Source organism: Dufourea novaeangliae, unplaced genomic scaffold, assembly GCF_001272555.1.
Source record: "Dufourea novaeangliae isolate 0120121106 unplaced genomic scaffold, ASM127255v1 scaffold7, whole genome shotgun sequence".
NCBI lineage: Eukaryota > Metazoa > Arthropoda > Insecta > Hymenoptera > Halictidae > Dufourea > Dufourea novaeangliae.
This window is the reverse complement of record NW_015373896.1, coordinates 5,433,545-5,453,621: the sequence shown is the minus strand read 5'-3', so window position 1 is coordinate 5,453,621 and position 20,077 is coordinate 5,433,545. Positions and strand designations below refer to the sequence as shown.

The following is a 20,077-nucleotide window of genomic DNA, read 5'->3' as shown; positions in this document are numbered from 1 at the left end:
CAGATGAAATGATGCTGAAAAATTACAGACCACTTAACGTCGATTTTGCATTCCGTATCCGTGATAAAAACCCTACTTAAAAATCGCTGTTCAGCTAGACACTGTTTGGAAGGGAGTTGTACCGCGCATGCGTCCGAGAAGCTCACGGGGACGGACGTAGAGGACGTACGCGAGCAGTGCGTCGGGGAGCGAAAAGGAGGGAACGAGTGGCGAGAAAGTAAGAGCGATACCCGCGCAGAAAATTAAGCAGAAGACAGTGGCAGCCATTTTTCCTGACATTGCCGTTCCTGCGGCTCGCGGTGCTAATTGTCGTTGATTCTCTTACGGCCGCTTTCGAGCCGATCGGAGCAGCGACGTGAACGGGTGTCCATAGACGGGATCGCGGTGTTATTTTGTGCACACCGAGAGATAAAAGGTGGCGCGAGATAACGATAAGAGAATTTTAGACGTCAATGGTACGGCGTGGCTCTGAGTGACGAGTGCGTGTGTAAACGATCGCCGAGAGTAGTGGGGCTCGAGATCTTAGTTGGCCGAGTGGACAGCCGTAAAGGAGGAGCTGCTGCCGACAACGGGAAGGGTGTTACAGGAGGCGACAGCGACGGCAACGGTGACGACAACGACGATCACGAGGACAACGACGACGGCGACGATACGACGGAAACGGCAACGATCGCGGATACGGAGTTACGGCAGCCCAGCCTAGGCGCCCTTATTTCGTGGGTTTCGTCCCTAGAAACCCTCCTCGAAACGGGGAATCGTTAGTATTGCACAGTGCACACAGTCACGCGCCACCGCGTACATCAGCGCCACGAGATGGAGAGGCGAGCTGCTTTTGTGCTGCTGGGGATGCTATATTTAGCGGGCACCCTCGTCACGGTCCAGGCAGGTGAGACTTATCCTCTCTTTCGGATTGCCCACCATTCAACCCGTTCATTTATTTCGTATCCCATTCTCGCGACCCTTCCCCGGATCGTTCTTTTTCGCCGTTTTCCATGGATTAGTCGCCGACGTCGAGCCCCTGCACGACGATCATCCTTCGTGTCTATCTTCCTTACGCGAAACCGTAATTCTTTCAGTTGGTTCCGAAGAAATTCCACGCGCTCCTTTCGGGTCAGATAAAGAATCGTTTCTCGTGAAATATGTAAATCTCAAGGTTACCAGTCTCCGCAACGGGAAAACAAATACTCAATGTTACTTAATTTCTGGGATGAGGGGGGATACCAGATTCGATAGTGTGCTTTTGTTCATTTCTACTGATACTTTTTCAAATATACTTTGCTGTGTTCGACAACCATATTCGAAATTCAATACGAATTTATTACTTTCGTGCTTTTGACTGATTTTCTGATACTGTGACGTAGTTGTCACATGGTAGCCCGTACGCATCTTTGTTCGTATGCATACTATAATTGTGAGCGATATAATTTTCTCAGATTTACTACAGTTATACGAGTTCGATGCACGAAATGTTCTCGAGCGCCTTTTCGGATCCAGTGATTGTCGGTTTCACAATACGGGGGGATTTTTGGTAAATATTTCCCATAAAAGCGGTCGACGTGTCTTGACAGATTTTGAAATTCTATTTTCAGTTTTGATTATACCGCACCGCGTTCGAACGTGCTAGTGGCCTCGCGCGACGTTAAATGCACGGCACCTATTAAACCGTTCTTAACACCATTTTCTCACGAATTACTCGACGGACGGGTTACCTTCGTGAAGTGGTTATTACGGAAACGTAGATCTGGAATAACGATATTCCAACCCCGATTCGATTATCGTTACACGGGTATATAGTTAACGGCGTTCGATCCGACGCGATACGTGCAGGCACTTATGGTATCACGTGTGCCCCAGCCAATCGTCTTATTTGCACGTTCCTGAACACCTCTGGAATCGTCGTACATATATATCAGCGTCCTACAATGCGTTCCAATATATCGAAAATGCAAGCTACGGGTCCCGCAGAAATTATTTCCCAACTGTTCGAAACCTACAGCCAAAGGCACATATTCTCTTTACGCGTACATATTTAACACTAGACTACCAAGCAAGTCAAAATTACTTGCCAATACACTCTTACAACGATGATTAAAATGTTATAACAATACATTTTCTCGGATCTTTTGTAATTTCTATTACGATACGACATTAAAGAAATTAGTTAATTTATAGATTTGTAGATTTTCAAAAGTTTGCCATATTTATCGATCGATCGAAAAAGATATGCGTTTATCGTTGGTAGTTCTAGTGTTAATATTATATTTGTGTGTTCTGTTACCGATATACATGTGTGCACGTATATATACGTTCAAGTAATCTTTACGTTGTTTATTATGCCATTAAAACGTCCGTGAACACAGATGCGACACGCGTGTGGGATGCCTCCTTTCTTGATCCGACAGCGTGTCTAGTCGAATTTTGACCCTGCGGCTCATTCGAGTTGTGCACCCCTGGTTTATAGTGCCGCGAGACACCGGGATTCGCTCGCATTCGATGCTGCAGCTACATTCCGAGAGACGTACGCGAAGTACCCACGCCAAGCAACTTTTGTTGCGTAACAATTGACCCTATTTTCCGTCCACCTAGAAAACTTTACGGACTTTTAGCGATCGCCACGCGGAAGTTTGATGCCAATCTGTTTAATTACGCGATGCGTGGAAATTTTTTTTCTGGTACTGAGAACGTCCATCGAGTGTTAACTTTCAGACCTTGCGTGAAGACGTTGACAAGAGTTATTTGTTATGTTTATATGTGTACGCTATCATTCAGTAATGGTTAAGACATCTGTCGAACGTGAAGCAAACGTGAAACAACATTACGGGATTACTGAAACTCTTGAATAAATATTATCGAAGGAACTATTAAAGCTCAATACACAGTCTGCTAGTATAAACTACAGTGTGAAGCACGGTTTATAAAAAATCACAGATTTTTTTTCGGACACAGCATGTATCGTAATACTTGTTTAACGGGAGTACTAAAACCAGGATGAAAAGTTGGGGGAATCTATTTTCTTGCTTGAATGTTAACAGAAACATTAAAAGGTTATGAGACGCGCGTTCGAAGAGGCCATCTTTTAAATTTCGTCCACTGAACCGTAGGTGCGTGCATCAAGTAGCGAGAATGTGTCGTGTGAAAAGATTTCAACCGTTCGTCAGGATACTTATATTTAGACCAGAGTCTACGAATATCATTTCCATTTTATGGACCGGAGGGGGTCTTGTGACAAGGGCCGCGGTAAAGGGATCGTTTAAGAGTTTCGAAATGCAAGTTTAAAAATGCATTGCCTAGATTCTATTCGCGATTCTTTTTTTTTTTCTTGTATCGATGTCGTGCCTAACACGCGTGTCTTCGTCGTTTATATTCTTAGCCACGCGTGTCTTGTTTATTGAAATGTAAACTTAACCTCCATTCTCTAACACTGTGAATGTTTTCATCCGCCTCTGTTTTGCCGTCGCTCGCAAACCAGACGAGAAGAATGCTTACGTTTAACCCTGGGAGCGCGCATCTATTTTTGACCCTTCAGCATCTACCATAGAATAATGCGACGATAGTAACGCCATACAAACGGTGCAAAAGGTATAGTGTCCATGTGGTCTTGTTTATTTATATCTCTTGTCATTCATATTTACTATGAACTGTTTCAAGCATTCCGCAATTAATCGAACTACACATAGTACACACATGATTTAATTATTTATCGACTTACGAGAACTCGAAGCCTACCCGTTCTTACAGAATAAAGGTGTATTTTTAAAATCGGGATATGGGTACAAAAATATACCGGCTGGGGTCAGTCTATGTTCCGCGTAGTCGAAGGACTGACTCTTCGGCCGCAAGCGAATTTCGCGTGGACAGGTGGAATCTTTGTCCCAGATAGGAGTATTATTTACGACGGTTCATGCGTCTTTAACGCCGTAAATACCGCGAACGATCCCTTTTGTCTTTGTTTTATCGAATGCATGTGCCGTGAATTGAACTTGAAACGATTCCTTTAGACTTAGACGTTGTAAAGAATACGACGAACGTTGTGTGAACTTGTTGACATTTGTTTTTGGTTTTGTAAGTTTTATTCGTGTTGAAATACAGACGGGAGACGATTGTAGTAGCCACATTGATTAATATTTAATTATACGATTCAAGAATGATTTCGATTAAAAAATGTTGGCTTCTCAAGGATAGGGCGTAAAAGCTTCGGTTCTGTTTCAGAGGGGGGAGAGGAGGATAGCGTAAATATCTGTGGCGTCTCCGTGTATTGTTTGAGATAGTGAGCACACGACTGCGCCGATCGATTCCGAATACGTTTTTCGCCAAGTCCGCCTATTCTATCCTCCCTGTGCAAGGCTCGAAGCACGAATGGTTTCGTGTGCTTCGATCGGTTCGCTGCTAGCTTTCTTATAAGTTATCCTGCTGATATACAAACGCGCGACGTTAGTGACCCTCTCGTGGTACTAACTAGGCCAACGTGTTTTTGGGTTTACACATTCTCGATTCGCGATCGGCTACGGAGAATTACTTTATGCATCACCGAAATAAATTCATTAGAGTATCTTTAGTTGATTACGTAACCGCCCCGTACGCCGACCGAACCGGCTGAAACTTTTGTCCGTCTTTCTGTATTCTAGGTCTCGGTTAGGTCTAGGTTAAAACTGGTTTTGAACAGAATTACTACCCAGTATGCAGATAATCGAGCACTTCAATCGGGCGGAAATCGGTGATTTGATCGAGCTATTCTACGTGAACTCGTCCATATATGTTATAAAATTAATTTTCTGTTTGCAGCGATCGAACAATAATTATCTTGTGAGTAAAATAATTTGACCAAGTGAGGTTAAGTTTCACGTGTTTATCTGTTCAGTGGTAAAGCTTTTGTTATTTTTTCGCGACATTTTTCTGCAAACCGAAAACACGATAACGTCCTGCTGCGTGAAACGCATTGTTCGTTCGAGAAACGATACTGACGAAATCGAAGAAAAATTCAGGCGGTATCGCAACGGGTTGTTGGGGATGCACTCTTACTTCGCGATAATACGGCAGCGGAGAGTGTTGTCATGGTGAATCATGGCCTGTGGCTGATGATCGACCTTTGTTACTGTCCCTGGCAAATACCGCCGTGACGTGTCCGACTTGTATGCACAGTATTGTGCTATACACGACACGACACATCTGTAATTTTACCGATTCGTCATCGAAACGCTGGGTCATACCTGGGGACGCTCGTGTACTGCAGTTTCTATTTACCATTCGTCGAGAACCAAAGACGCTTTGGCTGGGCCGGTTCAAAGCTCGGGTAATTGTTCGCGAGTCGCAGATTTTTCCAACGTTATCTCACATTATCTTGAAGATAAAATTAATCGTTTCATAGACAACCACATATTACAAAGCTACTGATCATTATTGACTGTAACACTTTTGAGCAGCTATACAGGGTGTTTCAAAACGAGTAAAAATCTGTAAGAAAATTGTCAAATTTGAATTTGAATGACCGTACACTTTTGAATTTGACTGATCGACATATCTGTTACTTATATGGTATTCCTACTTGTAACCAGCATTGATAATGGTATTATTTGCTTTTCACTTAGAAACACCCCGTAACTAAAATTCGGATATAAGTGTCGTTGTCTTCTCTGTACGTAGTTTTGGATCATCACAAAAGTGGAAGGAGTCGTTGCATTCACCGAATGCTACCTGGTAGTGATTCTTCTCCACTTTCTGTGATGTATTGAGTCATACAGGTTCGTAATGCATTCTGACTTTGTGTGTTATTTATGTAACAATGTCACACCGGTATCTCCTCACAGATTAGATTGTCCGTGGTTATACAGGGTGGAGAGATATTCGTGATACGAACGAGCAGATTTTAATAGAATGAAAAATATAGAATCAATTTTTTTTTCATTCAAGGCTTAGTTCGGAGAAGATTAAATTAGCAAATTAATCGAGCATACATGCGATGATTCCTATAACGAGCAGAAACAGTGAAACCCTCTATTTACAAGAATTTTATTGTGGACTTTCGATGTATTTTTTTCATCAATTTTTTTCATCCACAAGATTGGAGTAAGTTTATTCCTACGTTGTATGTAATTATGAGAGAGTAAAAAGCCACAACTGTGTCCCTATTTGCACGTGTGTTAAATATTGAATCTTGTTTAATGTCACGGAATTACCGTAGAAACCCAGTAGTCAGATATATCTTAGTTTACTTTCCATTTATAGAAGTTGAATTATTTACATTATTACGCCGATCACCGGTGACCGACATGGCGGTGATCGGTGCAGACGTTCTAAGATTATTCCTAAATTTAAGCTTGCGTTACTGCGGAAAAATCTTATCTTCTTTCCACGAAAATTGTAATAGGCAATTCTGATGCGTGGTTTTCGTAGAAACTGGAGGAAAAAGACGGTAGAAGTAAACGCCGTTGTTCTATGTCGTTCAATCGCGTGGTTATTTGCTTGTCGAACCTCACTGTTTGATACGCACGTTAACTACTAATTTATGGACATTGATGTAACATTTATCGGTAGTTTACTGCATATTGTGTATATATATATATATATATATATGTGTGTGTGTGTGTGTGTGTGTGCAGTAGTGCGTGCAAAAGTAGAAGTTCAGATAGCACACGAATAATAATGTATATGGCAGGTCCGTTTCGGAGTAACTTCAGTCGATTGCGCGCGCAACTCTTTCTTTATTACCCATCGTAACCGATTTCTTCGAAGACGAGGTTTCTGAAAACAAAAAAAATGTTATTTTTAACGCGTTCAGCGTTGAGCATAGTTTTCAGCTGATTTTCCGTTCGCGTCGATCGAGTTATATATATATTTTTTATTGAAACGGCGATCGCTTGTGACAGACGAGACGTAAACAGAAAGAAGCTCAGCCTAGAGGTGCGACTATCGATAGAAAGAAATGTTAAAGAAACGATTGAAGTAGATTGCAACGCATTAATTTGAATAAAATTCAAAATTTATTTATTTTTATTGCCAGATACACTAATATGTTGTTTGTAATAGGTTCCAATAAAAATAAATAAATTTTTAATGATCTTTTTATAATTAATGTTTTGCATTCTACCTCAGTCATTTCTATTCGTCTTAACGATATCTTAACGATATTATCGATATACCGTTCAGTATCAAGATATCGATAATGTGTTTTCAACCCTCTATTCGGATATTATCCATGGATTTAGTTCGCCACGCTTACAGTTCGATGGTATTTTTTTTTTTGCGATGCTGTGTAAATGTAATAGATCGTCGTATGTATATCGTTGGCAATGAACGTTTTCTCATGGCCCACGTACACATCCACTATCCCCCCCTTTCCGAAATGTGACGTAAAGGGAACCAGGACCTCTTTATTGACTAGCTGACGTAAACACGCGTAAACACGCGCACGTTGGCCTGCGTTTGAAACTCGTTTCTCACTCGATGTATCGAATTAGTCGAAAAAAAAAACTCGTTTCGTGAATTTCATCGGTTTTTGAACTTCCGCCCGTCTGTAGGTGTCATTTGGGCCTGTTAAATATCACGTGATACTTAATGAGGCATCACGTAATATTTCCAGAATTCCCTGGGATGAAATTGGATATCGCGTATCCAGAGGCGCTGGCGTGGTATCGTTACGTCAACGAAACGATCGAGTTAAATATGAAAACGCGACCTTTGTGAAAGAATAATGGATCTGTGTTACACAGAGATATTTTTTACTCGCCAATGCAATTTATATGACAGGGAAATTAGGAAGATTAAAATTTCGTTGAATATCTTCCCGATGTACTAAAAGACCCAACATGGCGTGAATCGAGGATTAAGTTATTTATCTGGGTAAAACTTTGTACGCTGTTATCGGTTGCGTATTTCATTTCCCCGTTTCTTCTGATATTTTATCAGTGATGACAGGCTGGCCACCATTCGATCGCATTGTCTGCAGTGCGTATAATGAATAATCGTAATAATATTGACCACCCAGTAGGTCGAGCAGTTCCAAATGCGTTCATCTTTAATGTTCGGTTTCCGTTTCTAGCTACGCTGTATTTACCACTGTTCTGGACTATCGGATTTCAAGCGCTGTTTGTTTTTCTTTACTCCTGATAGTATCTAAAACAGGGAAACAACATTTGACGTACAAAATAAGGTACTCGAGACACACGTGTAGAACGGTAACAGGGTTGCCAACTATGTTCACGTTGCAAGAAAATACTGAGAATCGAAAATATTTTGAGTCAGCGAATCTAGAGTGAGAATAAACATGTAGAACAACCGACCTGGGAGTATTTTTCGTAAAAGGCTACGTCGAAAAGACAAAACGAATGTTTTGTACGTGCCTTTATTTCAAGAAAATGGAATTTAAAAATTAATCCAGAGCTCGCCGCGTGCCCTTGTGCATTGAATATGTAATGGAATTTGTTCAGCAGTACGTGTACACACGAAGAACATTCATAATTGTTTTTCTCGAAAACAGAGGCACACTTGTAAAAATTGTATTCCAGATTGTCAACCGATTTCTTTCCCAATGACGCATCTGTCGTGTTCTGCTGTACCAACAGTTCGTTCCCAGACCGTGTGTGAGTTTTTTTCACGCGCCACGAGGTGCGCCCGCGGGCATACTTGTCTGGGGCGAATGTTATTGGTCGCTTTTCTCGAGTAATTACATCTGTTCATCGGGTTTATTGGGGCAGAAAAATTGCAACGTATTCCTATTGGAAAAGCCGCGTAGCGATTGGTTCCGCCCACCTCTCGGCGGCCGCGATTAGTTTATCAGCCGGTGCAGTGACCGGCATTTATGTGACCCGTATTTGAAATTCGTTTCCATCGTAAGCTCGTTTGCCTCGCGAGCCTCTGCGGAGCAAATTAATAATACGGTCGAATCGATCGCGCGAAGAAGGGAGAACGTGCGATGGCGGGCGTGTGCGGATTGTAACTGTAGCGGAGACACCTCGTCGTCGTCGGTCAGTTAATTTTGAACGTTCATATGCCCGCCTGGTGTTCGCCTGGTGAACATCGAAGGAGCTACATCCCTGGAGGTATCCACGTAATGAGGTATAGTTAGTGGACAAGATACGCTATGAGTATGAAAACGGCCTAAAGTCAGTAATTTATCGCGTTTTAACGGTGTCGCTCGTATTACGCTGCATCGACACATGTATCGTAAAAATGTGGAGTTATTTTAAAAAGGGTTGGGAATCGCGGAAAATCTAACTCTCAAAATGAAAAATATATTTAGACCACTTTAAGTGTGTAAGGCCATAGAAAACGCAGATGGTCAAATTCATTATCTAGACTTTCGAATAACGAATGAAAGATAATAAAGTATTTCGCCATTTTTTTCCTTGTCTGTGGCTCCCCTGATATTACACTTGCGGTGCGACGAGTTTCGCGGTTCGACGGTAGAGTCGCGCGCGACAGGGGGGAATATTTCGACCTTTGGCATCGTTAGGGTAAAGGAACGTGTTTACGAGCATTGGCGCTCTTAGCTACGCGCTCTCCGCTTCGCATGTACGTGCAATACCAACTTGCCAAATTGCGTCCTAGATCACGGGCGTTCCAATTCCCGTGTCCTCCATCGCTCTATGTATTTCTGCATAGAAATGCTCGAAAATCTTTGTGCTCCTCGTCGAAAAGTTCCAAAGGGGCAGCATACGTTACAGTTCGGTTCGATTCCGTTCGGTTTGGTTTCAGGCAGACACTTCTCGAAATACAGAAGACATTCAATTTACTTTTTACTAATATTTTATTATCTACAGTCATTTACTGACTTACTGAAAATCTTAATGGTATACAAATTTGTACATTTGTAAATAATTACATATAGATTATTTTATACATCATATATAATTCAAATGACAAACTGTACGGATCAAGTTACGCCGGTTCACCTTGTAGAATAACACGGATTCAATATGTAGGCCCTTCCGATGTTTAGAGGTCACGCGGCACGTGTTCCACGGTTATCGATCACGTTTCCATCCTACTTCGCGTTCTAGGGTATACAGTTCCAACTGTTCGTAAATCGCGCCCTAAACAGAGGAAGCGGCCCTCCCCTATTGTTCCCCCTCTTTATCTCTGTGGCCATTCATTTGCAAACTTCTGACGTGGAAGTTGTTACGGGGATCGCTGTGGTTCCCCGGTTGTGTACAAAAGGAGACAGCGCTCAGGATCCCACAAACATCTCCATGAAACATTTACGATATTAGAAATTCAAATATATGTACATACAACACCGACGTATCGACCCATTTCGTATGTTGTATCTGGATGATCGATTTCGGTCTAAAAACAGACGATCGAAATCGATTTATACCCGACTCATCCTTCTCTGCCCTCGTCGAACTCCCCACTCTACCCTCGCGAAATCGCATTAAGTCAATATTGAATGTCCAAATAAACATCGATCACTATATCTTCGCCCGTGTGTATTCTTAAATCGCGGCAGGCATGGGTAAGGCAGAAGCCAGAGTGCCGGCAGCACTTTATAGGTCAGCCCCGATGTGTTCTCTCGTGGTTATCAGTCCAGTCCCTTTCTGCCCCTCCCCTCCCCTCCACCGCTTCACCTCTCCAGGCCCCAGCATGCATTATAATTTCATCTGGTCGAGTTGGTGTTCACGAGGACGACGGGGTTGTAAAAGAATAAATCGCTAAAAATAAGTACAATCGGGTGTGTTCTTGCCGCCGCGAAACCGGATTAACGTGTTCCTCCCCGTCGCTGTCGCCGCCACCGTGGCGTCTCTCGGGGGTTTCGTGATTGACTTTTTGGCGTCGGCCGGTTTTCGAAGCTTAACCCCTCCGGTTACACGTGCCTAGTAGGTCTATTTTGACCAAGCATTTGTTGATCCATAGAAACAATATATAAATTCTAGGTGTTCCAAATGTGGTCGTTGTAACGAAGAAAGTTTACGATTAGAACTGCGTTGTAATGTAGGGTACGATGTGTGTAAACAACGTCTTAAATATTAATTGCTAATTATTCACCGTTATTGTAAAAAGATGGGTGAAAAACTTAGAAACATTTTGTGGTATTTGCTTACCGTTCACTAGGAAAGGTGTTCTCAACTTTGCCGAGAACCAAAGAGGTTAGGTTCTGGACCCCACCAGTAAAATGAACTTGGACGAAATTTTCATAAAGTTCTGTTTAATATTCTAATCACGATACATAGTTTTTTTATATGCAACATTTACATTAATATTAATGATGCACACAGGCAGTAGCATATAAGATTGAAGAACCCCGTTCTAATCGCGCAAAAACTTCTTTCCGCTGTATTTATAGCGTAATCATGTAGCGTTCAATGCACTCGGGAGGAAACTTGAAGAATTTTTCAGCGAACTTTCCGACGATGTTACTAAATAACGGTAAACGATATTACGTGTATCGATTTATAATTCCCATTGTTTAGAGTTTAGAACATCTCACGTATACACTCCGGAAATGAGGTCTATTTTTTACCTTTGAATACACACGTTTTTATGAAGCATACCGACACTCTCATAAATCATGTGTATATCAATATCGCGGAGAAAATGTTTACTTACGAAGATCGGTATATTTACTCTTTTCTAAACCCGTTGAACGCGTATGCCGAGTTATCTCGGCATGGCAAATCTGACACAAATTGCTGGAGAAATTCTTGAAAAAAATAGTAATAGCATTTAATAGGTGAAGGCTAACATTTTAAAAGACATTACACAAACAGATCTAACCAACTCTAGGATAGGATAGTGGTTCCTACACTTTCTTGTCTTGTAATGTAAATTCACGATTTTCTACATTACAAACTGCTGGCTTGAGACAACTGGTACCAAGTGGCAGTTTTGTTTCCCACGAAAATTTGAAATATTCCACCGCGTTCAGTGGCGCCGCTGTGCATGTTTTACGAACTATTGGGTTCGGGGACACCTACCTGCTAGTGATGGCGATACATTTGAATTGTATCGATACAATTTGATATCCATTGTATAGATACACTTGTATATCGGGAATCAAATATCGATATTATTGAATGTAAATCATTTATTTAAATAGATACTGCCTAAGGCAAATTCTCAAGTAACAGTGTAGAAAAGAAATCGATGAATCGCAATCTTTGTAGGAATCTCGCGATTGGTCTATTTTCCTTACGATCTGTTATGTTACGACAAATATAGCGATTGTATCGAAATTTCGATATTTATTGCTTAAGTATCGATACTGGAATATATCGTTACATTAAATATCGATATTTGAATTGAAAAGTATCGTTAAATTGAATATCGATCTTTGAATGGGAAAGTATCGATATTCGAAATACCGATACTGTATCGCACATCACATCTGCATGCTCTAGCACTCAGTACAAACTCGTCCACATGAAAACCAGATGCCCGCATTAGGAGATCCTCTATTCTCCAATGGTTATGCCTCTTGACGTGTGTTCGTATGTTCTTCCCGATAAAGTAACTTACACGGGAGCGTCGGTCGTGCACGAGGGCCAACCTTGGAGGATCGAGTGCAGTGGCCTGAAGCCGGACGATCTGATCAGATGGACCAGAAACGGGCAGTCGCTCGAGCCGGAGTTGGCCAGCGGTCAGTTGGTCGTCGACTCGCACGTGGCCAACGGAAGCAGTACACTTCGGGCGAAGTACGCCACCGATAGCCACGACGGGGACTACAAATGTACCCCGGACAGCAGCGATGTCTTTCATCTATGGATATACTTTGGTTTGTATGCCGAGTACCGTGTCGGCCATGTTCGATCCCGCCAGGTCATTTCATCGGTGTACTGAGTGTAAAAAAGCTTGCGAACTTCATGGAAATCGAACGAATCGCATGACCTATGTGCCAGGGAACGTTTTACTAATTCGTTTTTGGAGAATCAGACGGTTTGCAGGCGGTCATATTTTGCAAACATGGCGGTGAGGTTAATCGTCACATGTAACCTACACCTCGATTGTTTTCCAAATCGAGTGGATCAAATAAAAGTGTACGCAGTTTCGTTTCGGGAAGGTTTATTTAAGCAATTGGACTATTTGAACGAAACTCAAAATACGTACACTGATTGCTTTTGTATCAGCCTCCAACTGGTCAGTGACGTAAGTCTATAATCTTGAGCAGTTGCGAAAAATACACAACAATTATATAGATACTGATATATGGAATTGATGTTTTACGTAATTATAAGAATGGACTTGCTTCACTTGGCCATTTAGATGGCCTGCATAGGTTAAACGGCAGTATGTTCTGGAAATAATGTGCGGCATAGTTTACTTAGTTCAAGGATGGAAATTAGTCGGAAGCATTTAGACGGAACGATTTATGAAACGACCTGGTATATTTTGCATGTTTGCTTTATTCGTTGTATGCTTGGCAATGTTTGTGTACCCCGCATGATGATCCGTATCTTGAAATAGCCGTGATGAATCTTTATGTTAAGACCTCGTTCAGATGACGTTACAGATAATATATTTGCTTGGTTCACCCTCTATATGAACGCGTTCTGTTCATTTCGTTGTATGTAATTTTCGGGGCTAATAGTCAGAATAACCGTTTATAGTCCTGAATTGGACTAAACCGGCTGATAAATAATAATAAAAAAAATCAGAACAAGGGAAAAGCGAATCAACAGCTCATGAAACGGTCGTCGAATCGTGTCCAGTGCTTTCTATGGTGGCGCTACTAGTGTTGATCAGTGTAACTACAGGAAAGGAATACTACACGCTCTCTATATTCCACACAACAATTTACCGTCGCTTCAAATGATGCATGTTTCTCCAGCTGCAACGATTATCCAGTTACACGAATCTAAGTGATAATTAATTGCGATTAACATCCACGCGATCATGTGACCACGCATCGACACAGTACTCTGTGCGCATAGTACTTGAAACATTTGCTTGTCCTAGAAACGCTTTTGTGACTAACAGAATAAGTTGGCATTTATTTATCGATTTATTTTGTTAGAATTTCCGCACAAGAAAACTTTTTTTGTGAGACATAACCAGCTATTATAGTCTACAGTCTGACGTTCCTTGTTAGAATTACTGCTTGCTTGCGGTTCTTATCGGCTAGAAATAGATTTTTCCGCAAATAGAGGAGGAAGAAGAAGATGTCCCGTGTAGTAATTTACATCGTTATAGAAATTAATTTACAAATTCGTGAATGAATGCTTATCTTCTTTTGTTAAGATATTAAGAAACCAAACGAATTTTCCATGCAGACTTAACGTTTTAGACAAGGGTTACCGTATAAAACTACAATTCAATTATCAAAGACAAACAGAAACCCAAGTATGTCATTGTTTGTACATTATCCATGATGGTATATCGATTTCTCTGTATTCCCGTTGTTACGCATTCAAAAGATAACATTCTGGATTTCGATAAAGAGACTTGTTAAAGATAAGGTGCTGAACACGCTTCACGAATTTCGAAAAAATACGTTACGTAATTCCTCGAGGAACGTGTCTCGGTTGCTCCAAAAAAAAAAAAAAATCGAATTTGATCGATAAAATCGGACGAATTTTATAATACAAAATTCAAACACTTTTTCAACGATTTATACATCCATTCTATTATTTCGGTTACTTTCATTATCTGTAACATATTACTGCACAACCAGTAGTGTCAGTCAACGTTACATTAAAGAATCAGAAGCATGACCAAGAAAATACCGCGACATTCAAACCAAATAGTGCGTAGGAAATGTTTACCGGCTTGTTAGAGCTTGTACATTGCTTCCTGCTACGTGAGAGGTGACAAACAACCGTTGACACGCTAACACGTCGTTCGTCTTCTGTACCACAGATATCAAGATTAAAGTACTTACCCCGAAGGACACGCCTATGACGCTAGAATGCGCGAACAAGACGGCCGGCTCGAAGGTGAATTGGTTTAAGGAAGACGTTCCGATATACACAGCCTTGGCTGGCAGCGAGGACCACTTCAAGGTGGACAACGAAACTGGCACGCTGGAGCTCGTCTCGGCCAACGATGTCATCTACGGAAATTACACTTGCAAAGGACACAATTCCTCCACAGAGTATAGGATCGTACGTGAGTATCCCGTTATGGTCCTCTATAACCTTGTATCCTACATCTTTCACTTAAGAAATCCTCCAGTGTATACGTCCAGATTGCTTAAAAAGTTTAGAACCAATAGGATTCTAGTTTTTAACCCTCCGTGATCTCTCTGGGTCTTTTAAATATCTCTGAAACAAAGGGATTATTATTAAAAAAAACCTTTCAAAATTCAACTACAAGAACTATTGGATCATGTAGTAGAAACCTTAGGAACTCCTGAATTTTTCCAGAAAAAATAGGTTTGGACATAAAAGACCCAGGTGACGGAAGTAGTAAAAAGTAATAGGGGTCACGAAGGGTTAAGTACTATTAAGTCTATGTAGTTGTACAAGGATAGATAGCCTTTTAAAAAACAGGTGAACAACAGTGACCAATCGCAGCGCGTAGCCAACACTATCGCGGGAATTCGACCGGCAGTTAACAAAGTCTCGGATAACATTTTTGCTAAGAAAAAACTTGTTCCAAATCGCCTTACAAGTGTCCCATTTCAGGGACCTACAACATTTTTGTTACACTCTGTATACAGTTCTCGATAAATATCGCCCATCGCTACTACAGTCTCGACCATGGCAATATCGTTAGATGTCCACTGTATAAGTGTCTCTAGCCATGCTTCAGAGTAGACCAAAGAATAATCTCGACGAGTCAACTGATTTTCATCCAATTATAACACAGATGATGGAAAGAATCAAAATGTTATTAAGAATCTTGTTTCGAATTGCAGCAAGACCCACAGCACACTTGGTCGAGTCTATCAGCGTGGTGGAAGGGGAGAAGCTGCATTTAGTGTGTACCGGCAAGCAGAGTCCCGGTATCAAAGTATCATGGACATTCGGGGACCAGAATTACACGCGTAGCAAAGGCCGCGTTAAGATCGAACGGGACCGAGAGAGGGGCATCTACGGAGCCGTGCTGAGTGTTGAAAATATCGAGATGAACGACCGTGGCAACGTTTACTGCAGGGTATCATACAACTGGTCCGACCCCGCTGAGACTCATACCGCAGAGGCCCAATCGTTGCTCAGGGTCAAAGACAAGCTCGCCGCGCTCTGGCCGTTCCTAGGCATTTGCGCGGAAGTGATTGTACTGTGCGCCATCATCCTAGTCTACGAGAAGAAACGAAACAAGGCTGAACTCGAGGAATCCGACACTGATCAGAGTCCCGACACGTATGTACTTCTATCGTTTGTTTGGTCACTGAAAATGAACGCCAACGGGTACCCTTTGTCCTTTCTGCGCCAGTCTGGTCCATGGCGGTATCTGATTTTGGTTCTGTTTAACTCTCAACTGGTGTCAGTTTTCGTGACTATGTGTTTTAGTGTCCATATTTGACATAAATGGAGAATATCTCAATTTATCCAATGTCAGTTAAGAGTTAATGTGACAACTGAAATGGCACCTGTTACATGATTGTTACCATAGTTCACGCGTCGACTATAGGGGTCCTAGTAGAAGAGACGACAGACTGGAATATTATTTTCCACTTCGCGGACCCCTTCCGCCATCTGAACTACCGCTCGATCCTCCCGTAACACCGCCACCGCCAGAGTTTCCCGGTCACAGGACCATCCTGTTACGTTCCTTATCCAAAGAACACCGTCGTTCATCTGCCCCGGCGCGATTGAGCCTGTCCCGTTATCGCTTTAAATCATTCCCCTTGAAGACTTGCCATCGGCTTCAGCTTTATTGGCGTCTCTCGAAAAGGGAGCAAAGAATAGCTGAAAGAACCGCAGATGCCTGAACTCGAAATCTTTTTTTTTTTTTTTTTTTTTTTTTTTTTTTTTTTTTTTTTTTTACAACATGCAGCAACAAATTACTTGCTGTAAGATTTTAGTATTGCTCGTAAATCGATTATTTTGTAAATTATTAGCTTCTATGGATTCGTTGTTTCCGCGAACTAGTATCTAGATAAAAAAAAGTTTCCTAGAGTCTACTGTAACCTTGCCATCGCAGTGACAGTGGCGCCACACGTATCGATTCCTTGCATCATCTCCAATCGCATGACTTGTCCTCATGAGACTCGTAACCTGTAACATTTCCAAGCTGCTTATATATAGGGGAACCCGAATTGATTGTTTCCATTTTGTTTCGCAGCAAACCAACGCCCAACAAGGATTCCGATGTCAGGCAGAGAAAGTGAAACGGCGAATAATAAGCGGTGGACGAATGAGAGAGATGCAGGATAGCAGAAACGGATAATGGAGGAATGATCGTGGGGCATTTATTGCCGGAGTGACAATATAGATGATAGCTGTACAGGAGAGAATCGCGGTAGAGAGAGAAAGAGAAAGAGAGAGAGAGAAAGAAGAAAGAGAGAGGTAGGGAGATATAGCTTGGTAAAAGAATTTCCGAAAAACGAGAAAGACACATCGTTCAAGGAAACGAATAAAAAAAATGAAGTAATAGAACATAAAAAAAAAGAAACAAGAACGGTAAACCCGTTTTGAAGTGGACAGAGAGACAGATTGAGAGAGAGAAAGATAGAGAGAGAGCGAGAGAGATTATTATATAAATATTATATACATAAATAAAGTTCGAGTGACGGGCGATAATAGCCGGTCGTTTCGAGTACATTACCTGCGTGGAAAACAGGCTTCGTCTGAGCACAGAATGCAGCAGCGCGTGCGCGGGATATTACGATTTACTAACAAATTAAAGTTAAGCCTTACTATCGTGTTCACTCCATTTATCAGATGTTCGCCTGTCCGTACTCTCGACTACATACACTGCTTTGATCGACAAATTGGAGCTGACAAGAGAGTGAGAGAGAGAAAGAGAAAATTTTTGTGCTATTATATTGATCTTGCGCGTGTTTGTATGTGACGATAAGAATGTGCGTGGAAAACCGGAATATAAGCGAAATAAAACAGAGAGAAGAACAGATATAAAGAAACCGTGACGGAAAAAAAAAAAATAAGAGAAAGGATTAGGCAAAAATGAGCACAGGGCGAGAGAGGGAGGGAGTGTTTCATGTGTGTGTCTGTACTGCGCGTGACGTGTGCGCATGCTTGCATGCGCCTGCCTGAATGAAAGAATGCGATAGTGACGAATAAGAATAATAAATCACATATATAATTCGGAACAGCATACCCGCCGAAACTGATATATACACGAGGTGAGTCGTATAATAATAAATTCGTTTCTATTATAATAACCGCCTGGTATGATTAAATAATAATTAGGAATGAGGATAGACCCTGTGTAAACAAGAACCACGTGGCTTCGATACAGATGTAATGGCCACTAGGAGTATTCGCCGAAATATATCTTTTTTTTTCCTAATTTTGCTTGATTATTGGGCATTTTATTGAGGGAACAACGGAACTTGAGTGATTTGACGGTACTAAGGTTCAGCGCGGTATTTTAAAAGGATGGGGGGGGGGGGTTAGAGTTTGCTGTTGATTGTTGGTAAGCTCAGGCTTATTGTAAGCACGATCCTGCCCAAAAAGAATCGACCAATAAGAGTCAGGTCACGTGACTAGCCAGGCTGCCATGTTTCTTTATTTCGGGGTTTGTCCTTCATTCTGAACGAACGATGTAGCTCTACCGAATAAATTTGAGTTCAGAAATCGGTGCGAAAGGTTAAGAAAGCAGTAGTTCGATGATCGTGGACAGTTTATCGTCAAGTAAGATTGTACAGTCATTTTCAATTGCTACTATAGGAGGCCTCACGCGAAATCTGCGTCTGCGTATTTGTTAACCTCAAATTTGCTTGGTAGAACTACGAACATACAGAATATATATCTCACCTAATCTTATCGAGTGAAACATTTCTTCTGCATACAGTATAGTAATGGAAGATCGTCTATGAAGTTTTTATGGTTTCCTGTTCGTGTAACCGTCAATGACCTTGAATGATTTTCATCTGTGTTGAGAACGTACTCGTGGAAGCTGTAATGAGATAGAAAAGCAAAACGAAGCAATGTTTCAGGTAGGTGGAACACACGCTCTGTATGTATACTATATGTTTGAGACGCATTTATTCTCGTAATCCCGAAGAATCATTTTCTTGACCCTATCCACACTGAGCTTCGGCGGGTATGCTGGACCTGATTTCAGAGCGTGTAGGCCCCCTTGTTTCTCATACTTCGCACGTGTGTGACCGAAGAGAATTTAAAGAAAGGAAAAAAAAGATGTTTTACGGTAGGACCGAACAAAAAAAAATTATATGCTCGATTACTAGTTATGTAATAATAGGATCACGAGGCAATGCGTGCTATTAATTGGCTTCCGAACGCAATCCAGACTTTCTCAGTGGCATTGAAAAAGCTTACCTGGGTGGCGTCGCCTTATTATAATTATTATTAATTACTTAATTAATTATGATCTTGAAATATTCCATCGCTCATGGAGAAAAACACATGCACATAAATATACATACACATACACACACATATACACACAGAGAGAGAGAGACACAGAAAGAAGACACACGTCGGAAGTCATGTTTTTGCGCGCGACGCCGTTGTTAACGACGTTAAATGTAATTATTAATACTGTAATCTTATTGCCATCGTTACTACTGCTGCTACTATCGTTATTATGATTATTACAAGTATTATCGTTAATTTTACCACTATTGTAATAATTTATAATCCGTACCAAAACACTTAACTTAATCATTTCGAATAATGACTTAAAGTTATACTTTATAAAAATTTTGAGGCGTGGAACTTAAATCGCATCAAGGGGCTCATCTTATAAGGTACATACTTTTTTTGTGGGTGGAAGCATTTCAGAGATTTCAAGGTCACCTTGATTTTTTTTTTCAACGCAATGACCTATTTTTTGTACCATAGATCGATAGAGTTCCATTTAAGTTCCATGCCTGAAAATTTTCATAAAGTGTACTGTTAAGTCATTATTCGAGGTGATCAAGTTAGCTGAAACACCCTGTATATACGAACAAGAGAGACACGAGGATGAGAGAGAACAAGATTCAGGGTGCAAATTTCGTTGCGGGTGCTGTCTTCGCTGCGTCCACTTCCAGGCACTGGGTTTCTATAGCGTTGCC

The 20,077-nt window shown here is 41.4% G+C and overlaps 1 protein-coding gene across 2 annotated transcripts; it reads left to right on the top strand.

The window, feature by feature from the left end:
- The first annotated feature begins 188 nt into the window (after positions 1–188).
- Positions 189–19,665, top strand: LOC107193333 (basigin). 2 transcript variants are annotated; one of them, XR_001516326.1, is made up of 6 exons: positions 189–886; positions 12,443–12,706; positions 14,788–15,036; positions 15,788–16,232; positions 17,158–18,178; positions 18,850–19,665. XR_001516326.1 is itself a non-coding variant. In XM_015582740.1 (5 exons), exons 1-5 carry the CDS (start codon positions 814–816, stop codon positions 17,201–17,203), a joined length of 1,077 nt encoding a protein of 358 aa, XP_015438226.1. In that variant the 5' UTR covers positions 189–813; the 3' UTR covers positions 17,204–18,345. The 2 variants fall into 2 exon arrangements, 1 of the variants encoding a protein (XP_015438226.1); XM_015582740.1 differs by lacking the exon at positions 18,850–19,665 and having other exon boundaries at positions 17,158–18,345.
- Positions 19,666–20,077: the final 412 nt, after the last annotated feature.